The following is a 26,075-nucleotide window of genomic DNA, read 5'->3' as shown; positions in this document are numbered from 1 at the left end:
TGATTCCTTTATTTTTCTTAAGATAATAACGAAATCTATTTTAAAATTAAACTTTAAGACCACATGCTAAAGAGATTTCTTATGTCACTACTGTGAGTTAAAAAGATTTAAGCTATTTAATATCATCACTGCTAATGAACTCTACCTGTAACAAAAGAAAAGATACGCATAACAAAAGAATATGCATATACTGTTATAGAGCAGAATGGAGAGCTGAAAATCGATGGAGATAGTAACAACAGAATTCGATGCATAACAAAAGCAAAGCTGTAACACAATCATCTCATGTGGCTCATCCATCAGAAGGGTGTCCACAACACAAACAGCTAGTTTCAAAATGTGATTGAACCACTGATGGCAAACTTTCTCAAAATTTTCGCCAACATATTAACTAAACAGACAAATGTTACATGCTAAAATAACATCAACTAGAACAACCTGGAAAATAGTTACATACATTGCTTCAAGGAGGAAAGAAATCAAAGGACAAAACCTGCAAGCTTTAGGAGCAAACACAAGAAACAATGCTGCTTGGACAAAATGACATCACAAACCACAAAGAAATTCTGCAAGCCTTCATTGTTAAAAAATCCCAGTCATATGCTTCTATAACATTCACCAGACGAATCAATTGATCTGATAGTTAATATTCGGTTCTTTTTCCGCTGTTTGCTTAGTGCTCAGCTGCTATCGGTTCTTGTACCAAGGCCGCGAGCTGTGGTTTCTCTTCAATGGCTAAATCACCATTCACAGGAGATTCTGCTTCACCTGGCTCTACATTCAGAGGCAGAGCTTTACTAGTCTCATCCAATAAGACATTGTTCTCTTCAGTGGCTGCAGCTATTTCAACTTTCTCTTCCCCTGTTGCAATGGAAACTTCAGTCGTTACACTTGATAAGGAGGTTTTGTTATCATTCACTGCCTTAGATGGGGTCCGCACAGATGCTGAATTGGATGAACTGATCTTTTCAGAAGTCAGTCGCGGAGGAAGAGACTTTCTCTGTGGCTTCTTTTGATGAGCAGGAGTAATTCCTTTAGTGGGGTTAGTCTGAGACACTTTCTCATCCAGACTTAAACGACCTAGTCGAGCACTGCTGCTAGTGTTTCCTTCTGGCTCTGAAGATGTTGAACTCTTCTTACGACCAAGCTTGGGAGATTTTGCTCTTGTAGTTGGCATCTACAATTAGAAAGGTCAAAAGCTCAGGAAATTAACTTTCAAAATCACAAAGACCAAACTCGCTAGCTCAAAATAGGCAAAATTGGCATCAACATTCAAATGTCAGAGTGGGAGAGAAAAAACGAAAGATCAAAACTGTGTGCTCAAGCAGGGCTGTCCATGGATTAGATTTTGAAAATCCAAACGAAATAAACCGATCGATTTTATAAAATGGATCAGTTAAGTAAATCAATTTTTTTTATAATTGGATAAGTTTAAAGCAGTTCGATTATTCACTTTATACTCATTTAGAATAGTTTTTTCATAAAATCTAACTGATTCACTAAGTAAAAACAGATCGGTCAACCAAACTGTTTTTACAAAGTGGATCCGTTTGATTTTTTCTCAAAACAAATTGGATTTCATAACTTCAATCAGATCGATTTGCATTTTTTGCATACCCCTAGCCCAAAGAAATGTTCAAATGGAAAAGCAAACAAACTTCATTTCACCATTGAAACAATTGAAAACTGGCTTTTAGCATCACTTTAGAGAGATTTAAAACCATCTGCTAATATAAGAATTAGGCTTACCAAGGTTGTTAAAACCCTGTTTGGATAAACTTTTCTATAAACACTAATTGAAGAGAATAAAAAAGTAAAATACACTGAATTTCTCCTATAAGCTAAAATCAGCTTATGCATCTTTAATTTTTGGAGAAGTTAAATGAAAGAATCTTCCATAAAAGCTAAATGCATAAGTTGATTTTAGCTTATAAAAGAAGCTCAATTCATTTTACCTTCTTGTTTACTTCTCCTAAGTGCTTATGAAGAAATTTATCCAAATATGACCTACATAAAATTAGTTTAGATGCACTTGATCAAGCATCTATACATCGATTAGTGAAAGCTGAAAATTCATCCAGAACAAATAAAGAATTATAAAATTTTGCATCAGATAGGACTCAATCCTGTGGGCTTACTTTGGAAAATAAACAAAACCACCTAAATTTTCAAAACCCATAACGTAAGTCACAAAATTACAAACAACGTAAGGGTTCAACATGGAGATGAATGAAAACAAATAACTGTAACAGTAGAATCAGTATTCCAATTAGTTAGTAGCCCCTAATTTTGTAAAATAAAGCATCACATTCATTAATTGAAATAGAAATTATGACTGATGAACACCAATGTATTATGTAATAGATTTATCTTTTATTTCACCAACTTGTTAATGTTGGTCTAACAACCTCAGAAAATACAAGTTTTATTACCCATGTCACAATTACTTATTCAATCTACATCTACATAATAGACATTTCCTTTCATTCTTATATCCAGCACACCTGAACTTTTAGGTTGCACAAAAGACCACACCTAGGAGAGTAATAAATAGTTATAAATGTATGGGAATATTTATATTTATTCATACAATGACCAATCATTCTTAACTACAGAAAAAAAAAAGGCAAGACAGTGCCCAGGTCAGTGCCAGGTCATAGACAAATGAGACAATAGCCTAATAATGCTCCCATGTCACCTGAGGCCCCAAGAAAATTGTATACCTTTAATACTTTTTTCTTATTATTAAAGTTATTGAGTAATTTTATTAAAAAAGAATTTTCATTCATTTTTCTTTTGTTATTTTAAAATTAATTTATTATCAACATAATAATTACAATCAATTGGCTTACTTTAGTTTGGAAATGTCTAGGAGAACAAGGTGTCATTTGACTCACTAAGCTATTTGATGAGATTTAAGAAAATGTCAGATGAGTAGAAGGGGAGAACTTTGGTTCATATATTTAAAAAGCAAGGAAGATATTCAAATTATGTAAACTATAGAGGAATAAAACTTCCGAGTCATGCTATGAAATTATGAAAAAAGATGAATGAACCAATTTAGTTTCATGTTAGGAAGGTCCACAACAAAAGTCAATTATCTTTTATGCTAGTTGATAGAAAGGTATAAAGGCAAAGAATACAATTTTATTGAGTTGGAAAAAGCATATGATGGAACCCAAGAAAAGTGTTGTGAAAGGCTTTAAAAAAAAGAAGAAAGGTGTTCTTTTCTTGACTTATATGCAGCCTATACAAGACATAAATGATGAAGTAACAACTATTATAAGAACTCCTAGAGGCGATATTAAGGACTTTCCTATAACAATAAAATTACATAAGAGCTCAACCTTGAGTCCTTGTTTAATCTAGATTAGGATGTGCTTACTAAGGACATACAAAAGATTCTACCTAATTGTAAGGCACATGATATAGTTTTAATTGACGAATTAAGGCAAGAGATTAACTCTAAACTTGGGCTTTGGAGACATATTTTAGAACCAAAGGATTTCCACCTGAGTAAGACAAAGTGAATGCAATATGCATTGCAATTTTAGCAAGAAAAAAGATAAAAATGGCAGAAAATGTCATCCCACAGGTTTCTAAGTTCAAGTATCTAGGATCAATATTACCAAATGATAAGAAAATTAATGAAGATATGACACACAAGATACAAGGTAGGTGGTTAAATTGAAGAAAGACATCAAAGTTTATATTTGTGACTACAAAGTACCTGCAAAGTTCTAATAAAAGTTTTAATGTACCATTATAAATCCAACTATAATTTATGGTAGTGAATGCTGGGCTTTAAAAAAAACAGAAAAAAAATGTGAGTAGCATAAATGAGAATATTATGAATGTGAGACCACTGACCACACAAGATAGGACAAGATACAAAATGATTGTATACAAGATGTTGGTGTGACATCTATCAAGAAATAGATGACAAAATTGGTAAAGGTGATTGACACGTGCAAAAAATGCCACTAGAAGCATTGGTGAGGAAAATAGATTATATGATTTTTAGCCTTATATAGAGGGATAAAGGAAGACCAAGAAAGACACCGGAAGAAATTGTTAAAGGAATCTTATGGAGAATAAATATTTTCCTTTCTCTTGGCTCAGGATATTTTACCTGATGTCCCCCTTCTTTTGGTTATTTTATTTTCTCCCTTTACCACAAACCATTGCTACTGGACCCATATTGTTTTCCCCTTCTACAAGTGAGGTGTGGACTATTGGTCTATCATAATTGCTATAATTTTTTAATAATTCCTCACATTATTAATTGTATAAATTACTTTTTAGTGACTTATAACTATTTATCTCATTTTTTTTTATAAATATTTCATATTTTAATTATCTACCATCTCCCACCTATATGTCTCACTCTTGGACAATGGCTATCCTTTGTTTTCCTAACTTTCTATTTTTTATTACCAATTAATTATTATCCACCTTCTATCACCCATGCCAATAATTTGTTTCATTTTTCATTTGAAGAGTTGAAGTGAATATTTGAATTAATCAAATGGGTCAGAAAGGTGTTGAAGTCTTGAAGTGGTTCATCAATTTCTTTATTGGGTCTGGATGGTCTTGATTTATTTTCCAAATTGAAGTTATTGAAAGAAATACTAACAAGAAATTAATATCTCATTAGAAATATCAAAAGATTATATTCTCTTTCCAATACATAATTACTTACAGTATATATTTCACAACACTGTAATTGTTGCTACTGTTGAAAGAAACTTATCAAAATTACATTTATTTAAATCCTATTTGAGATCATTTTTTGGCTAAGATGCATTAAATGAATTAGTCGTATTATCTATTGAGAAAAAATATTAGAATTACTTCAATATAAATGATCTCAAACATAAATTTGGTCTAGGCCATGGAATTATTACAAACAGCCCAGAGACATACATTATGATAGAAACAGAAAATGCAATACATATGATTACAATAAAAAGAAAAAAATTAGGCAGAGTACACGTAGCAACAGAAAATGCATGCAATCAGACTGACATGCATGCACACAAACACATGTTGAAACTTACCTTTTTTAACTCCACCCTAGGGGGAGGAGGCTCTTGGTAGAAGCTTGGCATTGGAGTTGCTTTAAATCCTAGACTTTTTCTAAGCATCTTAATCTCAGCTTCTTGGGTCTCCTATAAAAAAAGTGTAAGGTTGATGTGATTAAATGACAATGTCTGCAAGTTACATTTCAGCCAAGATATCAAATATTATCACCTTGGTTTTTGCTTGCAGGTTACTCTCCTCCACTTCCTTTGCATGAATCTTTTCCTCAAGCTTAGTGTAGAACTGACCGCCAAAATATAATTTTTTTTCTTTTAAATTATGAGCTTATTCAAAAGAAACCCTCATGTAACACAAAATGCAGCAGCAAGTAATAGTTATTTACCTCTTTTCTTCTCTCAGCTCGCTCATCACACTTGAAACTGAATCCATAATTTGGGAGCATCCCCACCCTGCGAGGCTTTTCATCTGCAGTAGGACTTACAAGTGGATTAAGGACAACCCATAGTCATACACTATATCACCCACAGTCACAAACTTACAATATAAACACAGAGAAATCCACATTATCTCCCCATTTCCACTCACAAGAAGAAACAATGCTCAACCAGATAAAAAAGGATACGAAGAAGACTCTGCTTCTCCTTGAAGATTATCAAGGGGCCCTTTCTTTGATAAGCGTGGTCTAGTCTTCTCCCTGTATTGAATAAATTACAGCCCACAAGTCAAATAATTAAGATGAGGAATCTTTATGCACTGTTCTTTCTTGATCTAATAAATGATGAAACATTCGAACATAAATGCAAAGCATTACATACATTGATGCTTCAGAAGGTGCTGCATTTAACTTTCCAGGGAGCTGAAAGTGTAAAATGTAATCAGGGAATACCAAAACTATAAATTTTATTACTCAAAAGCCAAATAGATAAGAGAAGAAACCAAGGAAGCACACCCATCTGAATGCCTGACTACCTACATAATATTTAATAAGCAATCAAAGATAACAACAAAGTTTACCTTCAACAATCGAGTCTGCTTGTCATTCAATGATCTGTTTTTAATAGGCTGTCTTGGGTGAGAGTCCAAAGCAGAACTACCATTTGAAACAGCAGATGCTACCTCTTCATCTTTTCCATCTTTGCTCTTTTTTATTGAACTCGCATGAACACCTCTGGGGCTTGGTGGCTTTACATTCTTATTCTTGAAGGACACTTTTCCTGCTTTTAATTGTCCTGTCCGATCTATGATTTCCACTTCCTCTTCCTAGAATTGAGAAAAATACATCATATATTCGACTTAAATCGTATTAATAAATTAATTAAACAGATTCAAGGGAAAAAAATATCCTTTCACCTTAGAAATGATGACATTGTTTCCATCTACATTGTCATTTGATCCTTCTTCGATTTCTGCCTTGGATGAGTAATCAGTTACAGTGCTATCAGACTGATTGAAATTTTCGAAATTTCCATTCTGAGCTGCAGTTTCTATAATTTTGGTTAAAACAGGGTCTACATTGGAAGCAACACCATCCTTTCCATTAGACAGTTCGTCATGAACACCATTTTGGTGGACTTCATCAAGTCCATCAGCTGGCAAAAGGTTGCTTGGATCCATCATTCAAGCAAGCTACAAGTTGCATAGAACCAATGAACAACAACTTAGACATAATCTAACACGAGTGAAAAAAAAAAATTGTAATCTTACAGAACAAGGTTTACCCTTCATATGTTGTTTAAATGAAAATCTCATCTTTTGCCCTGTAATAATGGTTCTGAAAATTTACTTAAAAAAACCTGATAATTTTTCTATACTATCAAAAGTGATAGATTTCCGTAATTCTAAAAACAAAATTCATAAGCCTTTGTATCTAACGGCAAGGCAACTTACCCACTTGAAGAAAGAAAGATGGGAGTGATATGTAAAAACAGCATACCTGTCAGGTGATGTCATGAGTTACTTACCAGTCAAAATGGTGAAAGCAACACAACAAATAATAAAATACAACAAAGATTATAAACAAGGCACTTTAAAGTCATGGACATTAATGTATAATGTGGAACACTCAATGTAGATAAAAAGATGCATCTAACTCCACTTGGTGGCCAAGTGCATGAAGACAAATTGGAAAGAGGGGCTAAATTGATCTGCATTTTCTTAGGTCTCAGCACCCAAATGAAAAAATAAAAAATAAAAAATAAAATAAAAGGTACTTAGCTTTGAACTAACACCACCAAAATAGGAAGAGTGAGAGTGAGCAAATCAAATCAGAGATAGTAAAACAAGTAAGATTTATAGATTAGCATGCTCCACAGTGCACCCATTTCCAGGAACAAAACTTTCATCACAAAAGAGTACCACCCAATAAGGAACAACTAACAAAGCTCCATTTTGCAGTAAAATTCAAATCAAGAACAACACCTATACTACCATCTTAACTCAAGCACAGGACTTGACATAAGGAGAGAAATAAAAATGAGATTTTGTTGAGTTCCCAGAAATTGTTACCTGAGGTGTCACTGTCAAGAGCCGAATGGCATCGTGGGTTCAGAGATCTGAGGAATGGGGGATCCGAGTCCGGCCAACAAGATCCGAAAGATTCAAACTGTGGTAGAAGATGATGCTGATGCTGATGATGCTGATGCTTTATCTATTTTTTAATTCTTAATAATAAAATAAAATAAAATAAAATAAAAAATAGGAAAAAAGATAGAGAAGGAAGAGTGAGCACTAGTGTCGTGTAGGAGAGACAACGGTTTCATTTGAAATCCAAATGCTGAATTTCAATTTCCAGGTCAGGTCAAGTCGCTTTCTCTGCGGTACTCTTAATTTACGGTTAGATCGAGTTATACAATTATCACCAACACATGTACCATAACTATCATTAATCAAAGAGAAAATAGATACCAACATAAAATATTTTTATACCGTTTTCTAATCACGATTATTAATAATAGTCTTTTAATTTTGATAATAACTAATTTACAAATAATGCATAAACAAATTTTAGAACCTATTTAGATTAATTTATTGTTTTAAGTTTAAAAATTACTAACTAGTGTATAGCTTTTAGTTTTTAGTTTTAAAATAAACTCACTTTAGAAATTTATTATTTTATTAAATATAGTTTAAAGATGTATTTATATGATGATAGTAATGTAACAGTGATAGGATGTGTTCAAGAACCAATTGAGTTCAACTCAATTAGGATTGTAAATTACACTTACAAATTTTTACTTTGTTTACATTAGAATATATATTTTTCTGTTGGATATGATTTTAAATTGGTATCCAAACATGCATGTAGTAGTAATGATAGTGACGTTAGAATTGGTGGCAAATTAGTAATGATGCAAGAGACAATATTATTAGTCATGGAAACTATAATGACGTTGGTGATGGTGGTTACGATGACAATCGTGCCATAGTGACGATAATAATACTAATAGTAGCAATGGTACTAATGATGTAATGACATTGCTAGTGGTGATGGCAGTTGTTGTTAGGCATGACATTCTAACCCGATCTCGTAGGTACCTGTTCGAACCAGCCCCAATTTGGATAAGGAAAATTTGTCTTGATTAGGTTCAGGTTCGAATTTTTCTTGATTGGTAAAATCGGGGACGAGGATGTTAATACCCATCCCGTTTAATAATATAATTAAAAAAATATCCTTATATATACATATATATATATATAAACCAAAATTAGAAACCTTTATATGTAAATATTTGTATTATTTTGTTTTTGTTTTTCTTTTCATATTTATTAGAAACAGAAGAAGAAAAAAAAAGCCTTGGAGCAAGGGCGGAGGCGGGATGGGGAAACCTGAATCCCGTCAGGGACGGGAATGAGTACCTAAATTTTATCACTAGCAGGTATCAGGGGCAGGGGCAGTTTAAGTTTGTGGGGGCAAGGGCGGGGAACATAAAATCCACCCCCACCCTGCCCTGCCCCGCTACCATGCCTAGTTGTGGTGTGTTCCTACAAGGATACGCCTTAATATTCCTTCTCAAATATACTTCAACAACCACTTCTTCATGTTTTCTTCGAGAATGTGTATTTGGTCTTCTATCACCGGAGTAGGATACCTACAATGACATTTTGACATTCAAGTAAGTGTTCGAATCATAGCAATAAATATTATTAAATGAATGAGTGGTCTAATCCATGAATAGTGCTTTTGACCCTTCCTACCATCATTTATATTGGTCTTATTGGCCTCAGTGGGCCTTTGGGCTTAGCTCCTGATTGCCAATTAGGAAATTAAGTAGTTAAATGAAGATCAATGATGACTTACCTTAATGTTAACACTTTACCCTTAATCTATTGGTTTATTGGCTAGATGAAAAGTGTTTTTCAAAATTTAGGGTGTTAAGCTGATAATACCTTTTAGGGTGTATCTTCATCAGGGGTCATTGGGGTGTTTGGTATTGGTGATGACCGAACCCTCATTTACTACATGTGGCAACCAATTAGTGTATTAGGGGTATGTAAACGTCGAGGGGTGCTCAATTTCTTCCTGAACCAAATGATACTTTATTATGTTATCTTGTTGGACTTTCACCTTTATGTGATGGTAAAGGCCTAAGGGGTGCTCGATTCCTTTAGGAGCTGGGGGGGTCCATGCATGAGCCACATATTCTTAATGTGTGTTTTGTTTGGAGTTTAATCTAGGGGGTGCTCGATTCGTTCATGGGTCGAGGGGTCCATGCATGAGCCACGAGTTCTTACCATATGCTCATCGTGTGTCCAATTTTGGCTAATACTGAGGGGTGCTCGATTCATTTAAGAACCGAGTAGTTTGTATGAGATTAGGGGTATTTTCATACATTCAAGGGTGCAAGAGTATATCCAGTATACGGTGTAAATGGTGGTGGCAATAACAATGATGGTGACAATGTTGGAGGTTGTAGCATTAGTGTTTGTGGTGGCGACGAGAATAGGTATTGTTAAGTGAAATGATAGTTTGTTTTTTCAAAAAACTAAAACCAAACTTTACAAAACCTTTTTTTTCTTGGTTTTGAAAATAAATGTAAGTGTTTTGAAAATAAGTTATCCATTTTAACTTCAATCTTGTCAAATGCATTTTATTTTGAAAATTGCATTTGGAAACCAAAAGCTCGCAATTGTTCCAAACAAACCTTTAATCCATTGATTGTATAAAAACTTTATATATACTCATTAAACTCAAACAAAAGTGTTTAATCTCGTTCTAATTCACTCACAATGCAAATTAGAATAAGTATATTGAATAAGAGCATTTTTATAAAATATTTTTTAACAATAGCATTTTTAGCTATATTTGTTTAAGGATAATTTTTTAAGGATTTTTTAACATCTCATCTATTTTAATTTAGCTATGTTTTAATCCCTACTATTATGAGATCTTACTTAACTACTTATGTGTTTATTATAACGTCAAGTGATCATTTTAGGTGATACCATAATTGCCTATGATACCATGTTAATATGTTACACTTTAAAAAAAATTGTAAATCATAAAAACATGTTATTTATCCATCTTAATATAATTACTAAATACAAAAAAAAATAGTAAATTTAAATTTTAGAAAGATGAAATCTAAAAGAAATTATTTTATAGGAACCAAAACATCCCTTTTGATATATATTTAATAAAATTTAAATACTTATTTTTTATTAAAAATTAATTTTATTACATAAAATGTCTTTACTTAAATATATTTTTAGTCACTATAATATATATATTTTATGGTTTTAATATTTATAAAAAAAAAAGTTAATTTGGTCCCATAAAAATTATTTTATAATTTTAGCTTCTAACACTATTTATTGATGATGTGAATAAGCATCTATTGGGAAAAATTAATTACTAAAATTATAAAATAAGATATTATAGAAACTTTATCAAAAAAATTTATTTTATAAGAACTTGAAAAATAACATCAAGGACTAAAATTGAAATATAATATAAAATAGACTAAAAAAATTATAAGAACTAAAAAATACAACGAGTATATTATATGAATTAGAAACATATTTAATTCATATTTCCGTCTCTCATAATTAATTAAATAAATATAGATAAAAAAAATATTACTTATGAGTAGGTGTTTGAATTTCTTTTTATATAAATTGGAATTTTGCAAACTTTACTTTGATAAGTTGAAATTGAAGTGTCATTAAAAAAAAAAGTTAAATTTTTTCTTTATAATATATTTATTTAAATTATTTTTGAGCTTCTCTAAGCCATGTCCCTCTTATCCCTCCCTTAGGGGGCTAGTCTTGACAAAAACCAAAATTAATTCATTTTACATGAATTAAAAATAATATTTACAAATTTTAGAAGAATGAAAAAAAAATATAAAAACCCAAATCAAAACACATTCATTTTATAATAACTAAAAACATACTTAAACTATTTATTTATTATAAATCTTAGATATATTACTTCTGATTCTAATTATAAGAAACAAATAAAATATTTTTTGTCCTAATTATAAACAATAATTATTAATTTTTAAATTTATTCAGGGTTAATTTTTTATACCATTCATTTATTGTTAACTTTATTTCTTACGCATTTACTCATAACTAACGTTAAATATAACAGCTACTTAAAATAAATGGTATATTTGAATTAAAACTTTTATGGTATAAATAATTAAAAGTAACCATATTAATTACGTTTCTTACTCTCGATAATTTATCTTATATTACTTATAATTAGGTCTAAAGGTAATATATAAAAATTATGTTGTGTGTAATCTCTCATACTTAATGTCTCAATGATCATACTCTACAAAAATTTATACGATAATACTTCATTCAATTGTTTGTTAACTATAATCCTTCACCAACTAAAACCTCATTGAGGAAGCTCTCCCTGATATACTTAATCGCTTTGCTTTCAATATTAATGATTATCCCTATAAATTAACATAATTTTTTAGTATAACCCTTCATCGACTAAAATCTCATTGAGGAAACCTTAATGTCTAGTATAGTTTAACTACCATTAAATTAGCGTGACAAAAATTTATTTAGCTAAATTTATTTTAAATTTTTTAAAACTAAAATATTTAATTTTTGTCTTTTTTTCTTTTAAAAAAAATGTTGTAATTTTGGTTGAAAAACCATAAAATATTTTCTTTTGGATTCTTAATTAGACTTATTGTATGTTCCAATTAAGAAGTACACAACCATAATTGAAAGTGTTAAAATAGCTTAGGAACTAATGCCACTATGTTAAAGATATTTAAAACTTTGTAATTAAGAGCTTTCACTTGATTGAGAAAAAAAAAAAAACTCAATAGAAGCTTGTTCATTATTATTTTTGCAAATTGTTGGTATGTTTTTTTGAGTGAGAATTCTAAATTAACAACATTTCTTGTAGTTGGATATGGACCATAAATAAGGCCTATTTGAATATATTTATTTTGAAGCACTTATAGGAAAAACAAAATACAAAAATTTCGAAAAAAACTAATAGGAGTGAACTTTTACATACATATTAATTTATGAATAAACTAATTTTAGCTTGAAGAAAAAATTATTTCACTTTTCTTCTTCTTATTCTTTTTTTTTTCTTCCTAAAAGTGTTTATGAAAAAGTTTACTCAAACAATATACTACTTGTGTGAAAACTAAGAAGGATCGTTGGATTAACTACTCCATACACATGAAGATCAAGTGGCATTTCATGTGGATGGTAGTGCTCATAATTGCTCAGGGCCTGTAGGTTTTGGTGGTTTCATAAGGGACAGCATGAGGAGATGGCTTTGTAGGTTTCTATGGAGATATAGGGGGCACACACAACCTCAAGGCCGAGCTGTTGGTGATTTTACATGGGTTGGACCTTGCTTGGGGAAAGCAATTCAAAAGTATTCTTTGTGTCTCAGATTCAATGCACGCTATCAATCTTTCTTTGGGAGGAACAAATCCTTGCCACAAGTATGTTGTCCTTATTGCCGAGATCAAGAATTTTATTAAGAGAATTTTGAGAGTTGAAATGAGAAGGAAACCAATGTGCTGATTTCATGGCTAAGTTAAGTACCAATTGTGGAGTAAATGTAGTTGTGCTAGATAGTATCTTTACAATGTTATTGCCCTTTATAAAGGTAGACGAGTCCACAATTGTGTTCAAAAAATGCCCTAAATGAAAAGAATTCTTTATGAATTCCATAATAAAGAAATGAGTGGGCAAAATTTATCTTTTAGGCCTAAAAATGTTAGATTTTTTTTTTAGAAAAACAAAATGGTATTTTAGAATACCTCATCTGACTAATTTAGGTTACCGAGGCTGTGTCAGGATCGATCCCACGCTTCAAAGGTTTGAGATGATGCTCTAACCACAAAGCTACGAGGGAAAGTGACAATATTGTATTCAATGAAATTAAGATGATTCAAATATGATTATTTATTCTTTCATGTTTTTTACTCCACATTTTTTTTTTATTTTTAGTAAAATACAATTAAAAATGTGTACTTGGTTAAAAACAAAAGACAATTCAATTAAGCGGGAATGTTTTACCAAAATAAGGTATAATTATAGTTAATATAAATATATTTTTTTAACTAAAATATACTTTTAGTTTTTGTAATATACTCTTTTTTTATAAAAATAATTTTATAAGAAAAAAAAAATAAAAATAAAAAGTTTATTTAAGAATAAAAAAAATTAAATCGCACTTTTTAAAGTTAGATGTACAATTTTTCCATAATCCATTATTTAGTTGTACAATTATATCATTGACATGTCATACCTTTTTCTCCAAAACGTTTTATCTTTAATAATCAATAAATAGAGGAAATTCGAATAAATTCAAAACTAAACTTCAATAGATAAAATGTTCACATAAACTGACTAACTTTCCTCAATTGATATTAAAATAAAACTTAAAAAACTTAAGAGATGTAAATAAATACGATAAATAGGCACTCCAATTGGCCTTACAAAGTTATTCCAAAATTAAGAAAGCATAATAATAATAATAATAATAATAATAATAATAATAATAATAATAATAACTGAATTATAAAGATCTCATATAAAATAAATCTAAAACTGTGACCCCGAAGGCACATATTCAAACCATAACCCAAAAGACTGTAAATTGAAAACCAAATAAATAAATGGTAACAAAATTCCACCCACATTTGGCATACGCTAGCTAAGAATAAACTCTATGGGTTCTTAAACGTTTTTAAAGTGCATTTGGTAACCCTTCTCCTACGGTAACAGTATTCAACATTACACTCATTGCATCCCTATTATTTAACCCTAGGCATAGCTGATTCAGATTCACCATGGTCGAGACCATTACCTTTCATTTTCCTTCTATTTCCTCATTGGCCTAACTGTGATCCACCACCAATCTTTCTATGCGGAAGAGTAAAGTAGCAAAGATGGAATTTTTTAAGACTTTAACAAGATTTCTGGATAATTTTTACATAAAATGATAAAAATCATTCATCCCTCCATCCAAGAGTCAATAAATATACTATCTCATTCTGTAAACAAATTATGGATATGCATTATTTTCTGTTTTTTTACTCATAAAAATAAGGTTTCCAGGACCACAAGTATAAAAAAACCACCAAAATTATTGAAAATCATCTTTATGGAACGTATTGAGAACCTGGGTGTGTTTAGGTGCATTGAAGAGACAATGGCTCTTTGCTTCCCTCGATTACTATCTTCTACGTACAATAAATCATCACATTGGTTTGATTTATTATTACTATTCTTATTTAAATATATCTTAAGTTTCTGATTGGATGTTTTTAAAAGAACTGTGCTCATGCAATAATTGCTCCATATGTCAAGCCTTCAAAGTTCAAATTTAAATGACTTTTCCATGAAATTTATTGGTCCTGCATATGCACATACTTCGTAGATCAACTTTTTAGGGGTAGTAGATTTTGAAGTTCGAAGCATTACAACTTCATGCCAACTGTGCATAAACACTATTAGCAAGTCAATAAAAGTACAAGTTGCCCCTTCAGTGGAAGTTGGAACGTTCAACTCATGAATTTATACGCCATTCCACCTCACACCAGAATTCACCAGCTTGACATAAGCATTTTTAAAATCTTCAAAGAACAGATTCTCACTGTCTGCGTATTTTTTAATCCATCTGTTCAACAAACGTACTTCTTCTAAGTTATGCACATTAAGGTACATATAGTTACCAGAAACATACACATACAGTGCACCGGGATATGTGACATGCACGTGAATTTGCTAAAGTGTTACTATGTTTGTTACCCTCCAAAATACATGGTTGATGGGCATTTTTGATGGACAATACTGAGTCTAGTTTATTAAAAAGACAAAATATTGTTTTCATCATGTTGTTTGCTAACATGCACAAAAAAAATAATCATCAGAAATTGAGTCCTAAGGCCAACAAACAACTATAATATAAGCATTTGAACAGGAGCATGCGTTAGGCTCAGGGTCATGACCTTACTGTTTGAAAATTAACATTTCAGATTTCAACTAGAAGTCTCGAACAGGGAAATTCAATGATTAGTGGTCTATAAACTAGTACTCCAGAGACAAGGATCTTGTTTACTAGATAAAGACACAATGAATCATGAATTATAGTGTCAGACAAATCTAACTCACAAAATTTATGCATTACCATTTACCAATTGATATGCGGTTGTTACTTGTTTTCAATTGACGGACTATTTACATTACTTGTTATTTTCTACACTCCTGACAAATAAGAAAAGGAAATATTTCTCATTTAATTGTTTTATCTGTTCATACAAATTGATATTGTTTAAAGGATTTATCACTTTTTTTTTAATTAAAACTTTAGTGCTTGGCCATAAAAGAAAGGAAAAAGGTTGATTTCATATTAAGGGTAGCATACGAGGTTGTCAAAAGATAAAGATAAAGAACCTTAAGCATTCATTGTCCTCAACTAGAGCATGATCTGAAGGAAGGCCAACCATACTTGACATACCACCTGCATAAAAGAGAACTGGCGGATGAGAATTATACAAATAATTATATATATATATATAAGGAATGACAAAAACAAATCAATAAATATGTTAGGCCTATCCAGAAAAATGAGCATACAATCACAGAGATTAATGTCATTTATAGTAGTTTATGGAAGGCGCAACTGATGCCAAAGAAACTGATACTTGATCGGAATATTAAGATCCAGAAAGGACATAGATTACGTGATGATCCAGTTGCTAAGCCTAACATACATTCAGCTCCTGCATTTCCTTATTGTTTTTGTTAAAGAGAATTGCTTCAGAAAATAAGAACAGGTAGCAAGTTTACAAAAATAAAACAATCAGATAAACTAAGCTGTTAGATTACCTGGAGATGTCCACGGCTTCTCCAAAAGAACCTTATAATATGAATTGTCAAAAGAAATTGGGCTTCCAAAGCCTTTACTTCCAAGTGTGTGGGCTCCAGACAAAGCCACAAGTTCTTGTGTTCTGTGAAAGAAAAGCTCCAAAAGGATAAGGATGCATAAGAAAAATTAATTCTGGTAAAATATGTTGAAAATTTTATACAACAACTAATAAACACATGATTAGTGATTTTTTGCTCAGTAAAACACTAGATATAAGATTCAGTTTCTGTCTGTAAATGTAATGATAAGATTCTCATGTTAAGTTATGGACAATCAACCGGCTCTTAGATAATGTATACCTGCACTAGTCTAAAATAGGTATAAAATAAATAACACTTTATAGAATACAAATACAAAAGTAAATTTGAGAGTTTTCCTCATACTCACGAAAACCCTTTTCTTTGGAAACATTTCTTCAAATCAGAAGCACCGAGAGATTCCTCAGGAAGCCTCTGTTCAGGATCAGGAACCCTATCATTAAAATGAATGCAAATATTATTTGATAGTCTAAATGAATCCAAATACAACCGGGTTTCGTTATTATGTGACAACCAATGTTTTAAATTCCCATTGAGGAATTTTTTATATTTGCAAAATGGTTGATCATTCATTAACCAACAGGTTGAACATAATTCAATAACTGAATAACTGTTTAAAAAATATTTTCAGAGAACCTAATGCACTAAAACTAACATAAATATTTGTTTTTCATCATTATAAGAAAAGAATAGTTGCTTGTAACATCATATGTACTAACTAGAGTACTAGACAACTAGCACCTTACAGTGTATCTATTCTACCCAATGAAACTTGGATAGGTGGACCTCCACATACTTCAACTGCTTCAGCTCCAGCCACAGCAATCATGTCCGCCCAAGATACTAATAACGGTAAACTAAAGTTTGTTGGTGTAGACCAAATTATAACTTACTATTAGCAGCGTTACCAGATAGAAGAAGGACCTGGTTGGATAGCATCTATCTGAGTCTTTGCTTTTTGCAGAACCTAAACAATACGTGATACGTTCACTGAGATATTAGCTGGCAGTTAAAATGTAAGATAAGATATTTGTGTTAATGATCGAGAAATTTAAACTATAGAACATACAATCATGTGGAGCTCTACAAATAATATATATATATATATATATATATATATATATATATATATAAAAAGATGATAGAAGGGGTCTGAGAAAAAAGTGAGACAAAGCATGCCTTTATTGATTTTTTCAGGCCAGCATTTTCAGGTCTTTCAAGCTCGTAGACTATAGAACCATTCATACCACCTGCAACAACATGAAAAGTGCAATATATACATTTTGAACTTGATAAGAGAAAGGAAACACTCCGGTGATGTCACTGTTACCAAGAAAACACAGTAAGAGACTGCACAGTTTCCTTTCTAATTTCTTGGTTCATATCTTGTGAAAATTCACCTAAAAAATTCAATTAATGACCAAAGGCTACAGCTACTTCTGCAATTGGAAGCAGAAAAGAAAAGAGAAAATGGGAGACATAGGGTTTGCTTGATTTCTCCTCATTTTTTGGTTTTAAAAATCGTTTTCTAAAATAATTCCATGCTATTCAGCAATCAATTTTTCATCCAAAATCAGAAAATCTATTAAGTTTTGAAAATTGTTTCCAAAACAAGTGTAATAAACAGAGAAGTTAGTTGGGAGATTTGTTTTTCATCCTCTTCTTTTGTTTTGTGGTCTGAGCTCAAGGGTGTGAGTCATCTGGCGAGGTATTGTATGGGGTAAGGCAAGGACTTGGTATATGTGTCTTTTTCTTTGTTTTCCTTTTTAAAAAAAAACTACAGTTTTTAAAAAGAGAAATTAACCACAGCCATAACATAGAGGCTTAAATTTTCCATATTGATTCATTACATAGGAGAAAAATCACATGATAATTTTCTTTGAAACAAATCAGCCATGCAACTCACTACATATCTGAAAAGGCCATCACTACCTAAACTCCTCACTCGCATGGTTTTGTAGCAACGATTAGTGTTTTTCCTAAAAGACTCAAAATTCTCGGAATGTAGGAAACAAAGAAGTTGGCAATATAAAATCAGATTTGGCTTGGAATTCTACATAGTTTAGTTTTATGCTTATGATGCCAAATCTGAAGATCAAGAAAGCATGTGGAGTAGAGGATGCAGGGTTGGTTAATTATTTCCGTCAAAACTCAAAACAACAGCATTGACACCCCAATTGCAGACTAGCTACATATACATATTTAATCAGTATCTGAAACTGAAAACAATTCTAAACCCCCTGATGATGTCAGTCCTTTTCCCAAAACGTTTTACTCTCATTATACAAGAGAGTCAAAAATGAAATTTCAACTCCTTTGAGTCCCTCAGATAACTGTAAGTATCACACCTGTATTGTCATCGATATCAAAGGTTCCAGCATCGTGGAAAACCAAACGAAGCACACCCGCAGCCTTTGCCTTTGACAATACTTTCCTCACCTCTTCTTTAATGAGAAGATATTCCTTTGCACCTGGCCTTCAATGACCACAACGTATTCAAGACATAAATGTAATATTACAAGGACCCATATGGATAAACTTTTCTATAACCATTTCTAGCAGAAAAAAATCACAAGAAAAAATAAAATAAGCTTCTTCGCATCCTAACTTATGCGTAAATTAAAATTAAGTTTTTGAAGAAACTAATATTAGACAGCTTTTACAAATTAACTTAGAGATAAACTAAATTTAATTCATGAAAAGCTTATATAATTTTTTTCTTATATTTTACTCCTAGAACATGTGTTTGTGATTTGAATGTTTTTTTATGCACAATATCGAAAATTAGCTATATACATACTTACTGCATGGCGTTGGCTGGGAGAGAGCCTATGAGAGGAAGAAGACATGGCAACGTGGCTATGCATATTAGCCCTCTTCTGCTACTACTTGAAACCGCTAAATCTACGATACCGTTGTGTATAAGCACAAAAGCAACCCTATCCGACAGAGTTTAAGGTTCAAGATTGTGTCCCTCACCTGAAGAAGCATTGTCGGTGCGGAATTTGACCGTTGAGAAAGATGAAGGTTGTAATTTGGCGGGAAAATGGGTTTTGGACTCACCCGGAGTGGTGCCGATTGAGCACCGCACAACGTCTTTACTCACACCCAATCTCATTATCTCTATCTACGGGACGCCACACAATCAACCGCATCTTATTTCTTTAACCTCCTCGCTACTAATTTCATTTACACTTTAACTATTTTAATTTTAATATAAAAATAACATTGTACCTCATATTATATACAACTTTTTTATTATTTTTTTTTTATAGATTAAAAAAATATCATCTTATGTTGATATTCACTAATCGTTTTCTTTTCTTCATAGATAATAAACTTTCTGTGCAGTTTACATTTATTCAGGCTCTGTATTCATGTATGTCCCCAAAAAAAAAACATGTACAGAAGTGTATAAAATAAATCTGCATAAAACTACGAATATACTATATTTTAATTTTTCTAAAAAAAATACAGTTTTTTTTTTAAATTAAAACAAACAGGATATTTTTTAATGGGAAATTGGCAATAGGCAAATATATATATTTTTTAATAAAGAAAACAAATATAGTTATTTTTGTGAAAGTTGACAGCACCTTTTGATTAATCCAAATTTGGAATTCTCCTCATGATTGGAAATATATCTATTTTGAATTGATAAAACCTATTATCTATAGTAGATTTTGTAGGATAGAATTAAAGTAGTATCCTTTGAATTCTAAGTTGAAAAATAACTTGGTTGTAAATTACTCGACTTAAAAAGAAAGAGAAAGAAACGCAGGATGATTATGAGTAGCTTTTTATATTACAAAATTTGAGGAACTTGAACAAAATGTACAAGAGCGGGAAGCATGAAAACCTCACACAATCAAGAGTAGCTAAACCTGAAGACTCTGCTACATTACATACTTATTTACTCAACAATACAACACCCAAAAAAATAGCAAGAAACAGCTATTGTTATCTTGGCCCTGAAAGACGAACCGCAGAGAGATAAGCATCACTGTTACAATCAGATGGGCCAGAAGAGGTGCCTCCTTCACTGGAAGATTTGAAGAACACATTGGAGTAAAGGCGAGAACCCAAGGAAGAACTGGTTGGTGGCTTAGGAACAGTACAAAGACCCTCCAACATTTGCACAACTCTTGTCATAGAAGGCCTCATTGACATGTCTTCTTGTATGCACCACAATGCAACTTTTATAGCACATTGAAGCCTATCATCATTCTCATCAATTCTCAACTCCGAGTCAAAAATATCCCTCAGCTTCCCTTCTTCCATCATCTTAAAAGCATAAGTTGGGAAATGAGATTTCTCTGAAGTCTCACCAGGATCATAGTTTTTCCTTCCCCCAATGATCTCAAGCAGCACCATCCCATAGCTGTAGACATCACTTTTCTCTGATATAGCATAGTTCGTTATCCACTCCGGAGCAAGATAGCCTCTGGTGCCTCTGAGTGTTGTGAAAACGTGGCTCTGTTCTCGATTCATGAGCTTAGCCAGCCCGAAATCCGAAACCTTGGCCATGAAGTGATCATCCAGGAGCACATTTTCGGGCTTGATGTCACAATGAACAATCTTAGAGTCACAATCTTCATGCAGATAAGCAAGTCCTTTAGCTGTTCCTAAAGCTATGTTGAACCTAGTATCCCAATCCAACAGAAACTCACCTTGGTTTTTCTTGAATATCCATTTATCCAAGGAGCCATTAGGCATGTACTCATAAGCAAGAAGCCTATGAGTTCCATCAGAACAGAATCCCTTGAGCCTAACCAAATGGAGGTGATGAATGCTTCCAATGATGCTAACTTCAGCCCTGAACTCTTTCTTCCCTTGTCCGATACTTTCCAACTGCTTCACTGCTAATTGAGTCCCATCAGGTAGAACTCCTTTATAAACTGATCCAAACCCCCCTTGTCCAAGCTTCACAGAGAAGTTATTAGTGGCAGATTGAAGGTCCTTGTAGCTGTACCGAATTGGCATACCAGTTAAATTCTCCAAGAAATTGTCCTCTTCTGAATCCTGTCTAGGAGACTCGGGCAACCTTTGCTTTCTCCTGTGGTATCTAACTCCCACAAAGACTATACCACAAATGACTAGCAAGGTTGATAAGACAATGACCACAACAACTATGGTGTGCTTATTGCCACCTCCACTGCCCCCAGAACCCTCGCCAGTGCCTCCATCTCTCGATACCTTGATGTAAGAAACATAACCAGAATCAGAATCAGGTTTCTTAAAGCTTCCTACACTGTCCAACAGGAAACAGTTCCCTGAACTTCTGTGGAAGAACAAAGCAAGGCATGAGCAGTTTCCACGGCAAGATTTTTGGCAACCATCCAAATCAGTTTTGGAAAAAGGTTGAAGGAATTGAAGTGCAAAGTAATCAAGTCCATCATCAGCTTTAACCAGCTGAATGGACTTTTCTGAGCCAGCACCACAAGGAGAATCAAAACCAGGTTTGCAACTAGGAACAGCAGAAGGGCAGCTACATCTTTGGTTATCTGAGCATATGGTGTATGCATCACAAGGTTCTGGTGTATCACAAGGATCTTGAGGTATTGTTGGAGCAGCAGCAGCATTTGACACTCCACCGTTGAGGTTCGAGAAAGTGATGAAGCCATCACTCCCCAAGACAGCAATCCAAGTATCATTAGTGCCTGAATCTGAAGAGATAATGAATTGCCACAACATCGATTTGCTTTTGTCATAGAACCTCCATGAGTTTTCACTAATGTTTGCTGAAGCCACCGCATCACCGTTAATCTTATTGATGACTTTGCGGTTGTCCTTTTGCATAGTCCAATAAGGCTGCGGAGTTTGAAAACCTGCGGTGAGAACAACATCACCAGACTTGATCTCAAGAACATGGGTCAAGTTGTTTGAGCTTGGATCGCTGATGAGTTTCATTCCCTCTGTGAACTCCTGATTTGGCAACAAAGTATTCGTTGGATGGGTGAAACTCTGCCAAATTATGGTACTATTATCACTTCCAAGCAAAACCAAATTCCCAGTGTCCCTCAATTCCATTGAAGAAACCCCTTTGCTACTAGTGTTTGTGGACCATATCACGGTTCCATCTTTCTGTAAGAAAGCGTTGCCCTTTTCATCAAACACAAAATTGTCGGAATTAGAAACACGAACTGCTCTATTAGCAGTCCAAACCACCCTGGAAGTAGCCACGTGGGTGATTGCAAGTACAAACTTGGTGCTGTCATTACTTACGGTGACAAATCCGAAGGCAAATTGTCCCTCATTCGACAAGAGGAACATGCCATCTCTGTCAATCCAATTCATTTGAGAACCCTTCAACACGGGTGAGACCCTTCCAGTGTATTGAGTCCCAGCTAAACACACTTTGGACAAAACGAAAAGGGTACCCATAACATGGAAGAAAGACCAATGTTTTCCCATTTTCACACTAAACAGCAAACGGAAATCAAACGTACAAGGAAGAAAACTCCTGGTGTTGTAAAATAGAATTCATCTACTCAGAAATCTAACTGCATGAGTACAAGACCAGCAACAAGAAGCACCCCATAAAAGAATAAGAAATAAAGAGAAGAACTTTGAAGATGTTACTTTCTTTGGAATGTTTTATTAAGGCTATGTAGTGCAAGGAGAAAGAAGAAGATAGAGAATATGAAGCCAGCAGGAATAAGAAAACATGGGGTTGAGCAACCCAGAAATCCAATCTACGTGATCATTCGGAAGATTGAAAATGAAGGAGTATATTAATTGTGAAACTTTGTGGTTGTGGAGAAGCAGTTGAAGGAAAAGTCAACAAAGACAACTTGGAGTTGGGGAGGTACTCTTCATTTGACCATGAGTCTATGTGTATGACACGTGAAATCAGATCAAGTTGCAAAAGGGTGGAAGAAGAACTGCATCAAGTATGGGCCGTATGGCAATGAATCAACTGTATAAATGACCAGAGGATTTGTTTGGAATTAATGGCTTAATCATTCACTGTTTGCGTGTATATACATCGCATTTATTTGATGCTAAGTTAGAAACTCAATTAAAAATACCACCTTTATAACAATCATCGTGAACCCTCAAAGTTGTAAGATCTATTATAATATATGAGATTAACTTAATATTTTTAAGTTTGATTCCTGTCCTAAAATACTTTGATCTTGATTGTATTAAAATAAAAAATAATTATATTAAATGATTGTGATAAAAAAAAAAAAATACAGTTATATTGTGAAATTCTTCTACTCAATAATGATGATAGTCTTCATAAGAAAAGTTTTAAATTAAATAATGTTTGATTAGAACATCTCTAATATATTATTGATTATTTATCCAATAATTTTAATATATCATTATACTTGTAACTCCTCGTTAAAACAAAAAAAGAAAATTTATTCTTCACTTTGGATAATTAATCTTTTGTTAGATTATGATGTTTTTGGTAAATTACTTCTTCTTAATATGTGTTTGTATAGAGTAGCATCGTAAAAGACGGTTTCAGAGTGGATCTGATTTTGGCTATGAACTTTACAGCTAATTTTGGTTTAGGGACCGTGAAACGCATTAAAGGGAGCTGTCTTCCTACTTTTTTAAAATAAATCTTTTTGTGGATTGACCAACGGAAGAGAACTGGGTGGAATATTTTATTCATGGTTTTGCCAATCATGCTTTTAAGGGCAGTGACTAATAAATTTTTAAAAACTTTTTATTAAAATATACTACTGTTATTTAATGCTATGGCTTCGTTTTGTTGTAAATTTTAACATAAAAAATTCATTTGTTATCGTGATTTTGATAATCCTAAAATTCTAAGCAACTAAAAGTGAAAAGCTTTTATTAAAAAAAAAAAGGTATTTAATATACTTTACACTTTTGTAATAAATGTTTTTAAATATGTATTTTAATATAAAGATACATTTAAAAAAAAGCCTTAATATATTGAATAAAGTATATTTCTTCTGTCTCACATTATATATGTGTTTTTATGTATTTTAATTTGCTTCGAAATATTTAATATTTAAGAAAATAATATATTTTTACCAAAAAAAATAATTTATCTCGATAACTTATATAATTAATGTCGTATTTCTTTTAAGAAAAACTCTAGAAGTCAAATAACGTGAAAAGGAAGTATTGAATTATAGTAGTCCTTAAAATTTTATAAATATTGATAAACACACGTTAGTAAATACGTAGTAGTATACAAAACAAAACCAAAAAAAAAAAAAACCCTAGCACATGATATCATATTCATACGTAAGCATTAGCCAATAAAAGCATTCGCAATAATAATGAGTTAATGTAAGAAAGCAGCCAAAGAAAATGCAGTGTTTAGATAAATAGCAGTGATTTTAATAGTGCAACTTTCTAACCCTAACTTTTTTTTTCTCTCTCTCTCTTTTTAATTTAGTATTTAATACTGTCCTAACAATTGATATTCATTGCTAGCTGGTGGCTTTTATTAAGGACGGCGTCACCCGAAACATGCAAGTTAACTTGAATTATCACTCATGTTATTATAACATGTTTTTAATTATTTAAATAAGTAAAGTATTAAACTATTTTATTGTTATTTTTAAGCAAGAACTATACTGGATTATGAAAAAAAAATGTTTAAAACTTGTCGTAAAAATTAAAATAATGCAACGTTGGACGAACGTGAGGAAAGCGTCAAAGTTTGTGCAACAAATGGAAGTGGAAAAGCTGAGTAGGTCCCTTTTTCTATTGTAAGTGTGTAACCTTGCCATGGGTGAGTTTTGGTTTTATTATAATTTAAATGTATAAATAAAGAAAGGAAATCGAATTATATTTTTTTCTTCTATATACTTGAATAAAATAAGTTCGTGCTTTTAATAATGTCTATAGGATGAAGCAAATGTATCATCTTATAGATGATGATGGGGTGTGGTTTTCTCAAAACATAACTATCATAAGTTTAAACATTTTTCTTATTAGAACCAAATTCTTTTTATATTAATTAGAATAAATAAAACAGAAAAGAAATAAAGAAAAGTGAGACAATAAGCGGTAAAAACAAACATGATGATCTAATAAATGATAAAAACAAACAATATATCATATATGATAATATAATGTATATCATATATGATAATATAATGTGAGACAAATAATGTGAAACATTGAAACTTAAATCCTAAATTGATTTAGACATTGAATTCAAACAAATGTAAAATCATTTTCCTCATAACTTTGCAAACAAGTAATAAAACACATTAAATAATTACAACAATATCTATGCATATACATGTTCCTTATAACTTTGCAAACAAGTAATAAAACGCATTAAATAATCTACAACAATATCTATGTATGTATATACATATTTTTAAATTGCATAATTTTACTAATAAACTAACGTACTCAACGTAATATGATAAATTTATCATATAATAATTTGAATCAAATTTATTTTTTAAAAAGGTTAATTAAGAGCTTTAATGGGACCTAAGGTAGTTAGTTACCTTATTGACCTTATGACTTCCAAAACTAAACGTGAAGGGTACTTGTGCTCTCAAATCCAAACAAATAAACTAATTTAAGAATGCTTTAATTATTCTGAAAATTTAAAGCTTTAATTATGATTATTATAAGACACCACTATGGCCGGGAGCCTTAGAGACTTATAA

The 26,075-nt window shown here is 32.0% G+C and overlaps 3 protein-coding genes across 5 annotated transcripts; all 3 read right to left on the bottom strand.

Moving 5' to 3' along the window:
* Positions 1-230: 230 nt before the first annotated feature.
* On the bottom strand, positions 231-7,825 carry LOC109817667 (TPX2 (targeting protein for Xklp2) protein family). 3 transcript variants are annotated; one of them, XM_083077507.1, is made up of 11 exons: positions 7,549-7,825; positions 6,931-6,976; positions 6,762-6,800; positions 6,394-6,669; positions 6,058-6,303; positions 5,859-5,899; positions 5,666-5,737; positions 5,426-5,519; positions 5,254-5,325; positions 5,061-5,171; positions 231-1,177 (listed from the first exon to the last, which is right to left on the bottom strand). In XM_083077507.1, exons 4-11 carry the CDS (start codon positions 6,658-6,660, stop codon positions 674-676), a joined length of 1,407 nt encoding a protein of 468 aa, XP_082933633.1. In that variant the 5' UTR covers positions 6,661-6,669; positions 6,762-6,800; positions 6,931-6,976; positions 7,549-7,825; the 3' UTR covers positions 231-673. The 3 variants fall into 3 exon arrangements, with proteins under 3 accessions (XP_082933633.1, XP_020238577.1, XP_020238579.1); XM_020382988.2 differs by lacking the exon at positions 6,762-6,800 and having other exon boundaries at positions 7,549-7,824; XM_020382990.3 differs by lacking the exons at positions 6,762-6,800; positions 6,931-6,976 and having other exon boundaries at positions 7,549-7,824.
* A 7,034-nt stretch (positions 7,826-14,859) lies between these two features.
* On the bottom strand, positions 14,860-19,627 carry APX6 (ascorbate peroxidase 6). Its single transcript, XM_020383008.3, has 10 exons — positions 19,429-19,627; positions 19,254-19,353; positions 18,798-18,925; positions 17,629-17,699; positions 17,374-17,416; positions 17,196-17,292; positions 16,799-16,882; positions 16,372-16,493; positions 15,937-16,003; positions 14,860-15,160 (listed from the first exon to the last, which is right to left on the bottom strand). Exons 1-10 carry the CDS (start codon positions 19,565-19,567, stop codon positions 15,058-15,060), a joined length of 954 nt encoding a protein of 317 aa, XP_020238597.1. The 5' UTR covers positions 19,568-19,627; the 3' UTR covers positions 14,860-15,057.
* A 605-nt stretch (positions 19,628-20,232) lies between these two features.
* On the bottom strand, positions 20,233-23,398 carry LOC109817655 (G-type lectin S-receptor-like serine/threonine-protein kinase SD2-5). The gene has a single exon (XM_020382974.3). The coding sequence runs from the start codon at positions 22,861-22,863 to the stop codon at positions 20,410-20,412; it is 2,454 nt and encodes an 817-aa protein (XP_020238563.1). The 5' UTR covers positions 22,864-23,398; the 3' UTR covers positions 20,233-20,409.
* Positions 23,399-26,075: the final 2,677 nt, after the last annotated feature.

The sequence above is a fragment of the Cajanus cajan genome, chromosome 6 (genome assembly GCF_000230855.2).
Source record: "Cajanus cajan strain Asha chromosome 6, NIPB_CcT2T_4, whole genome shotgun sequence".
Taxonomy (NCBI): Eukaryota; Viridiplantae; Streptophyta; class Magnoliopsida; order Fabales; family Fabaceae; genus Cajanus; species Cajanus cajan.
This window is presented reverse-complemented; position numbering and strand designations above follow the sequence as displayed.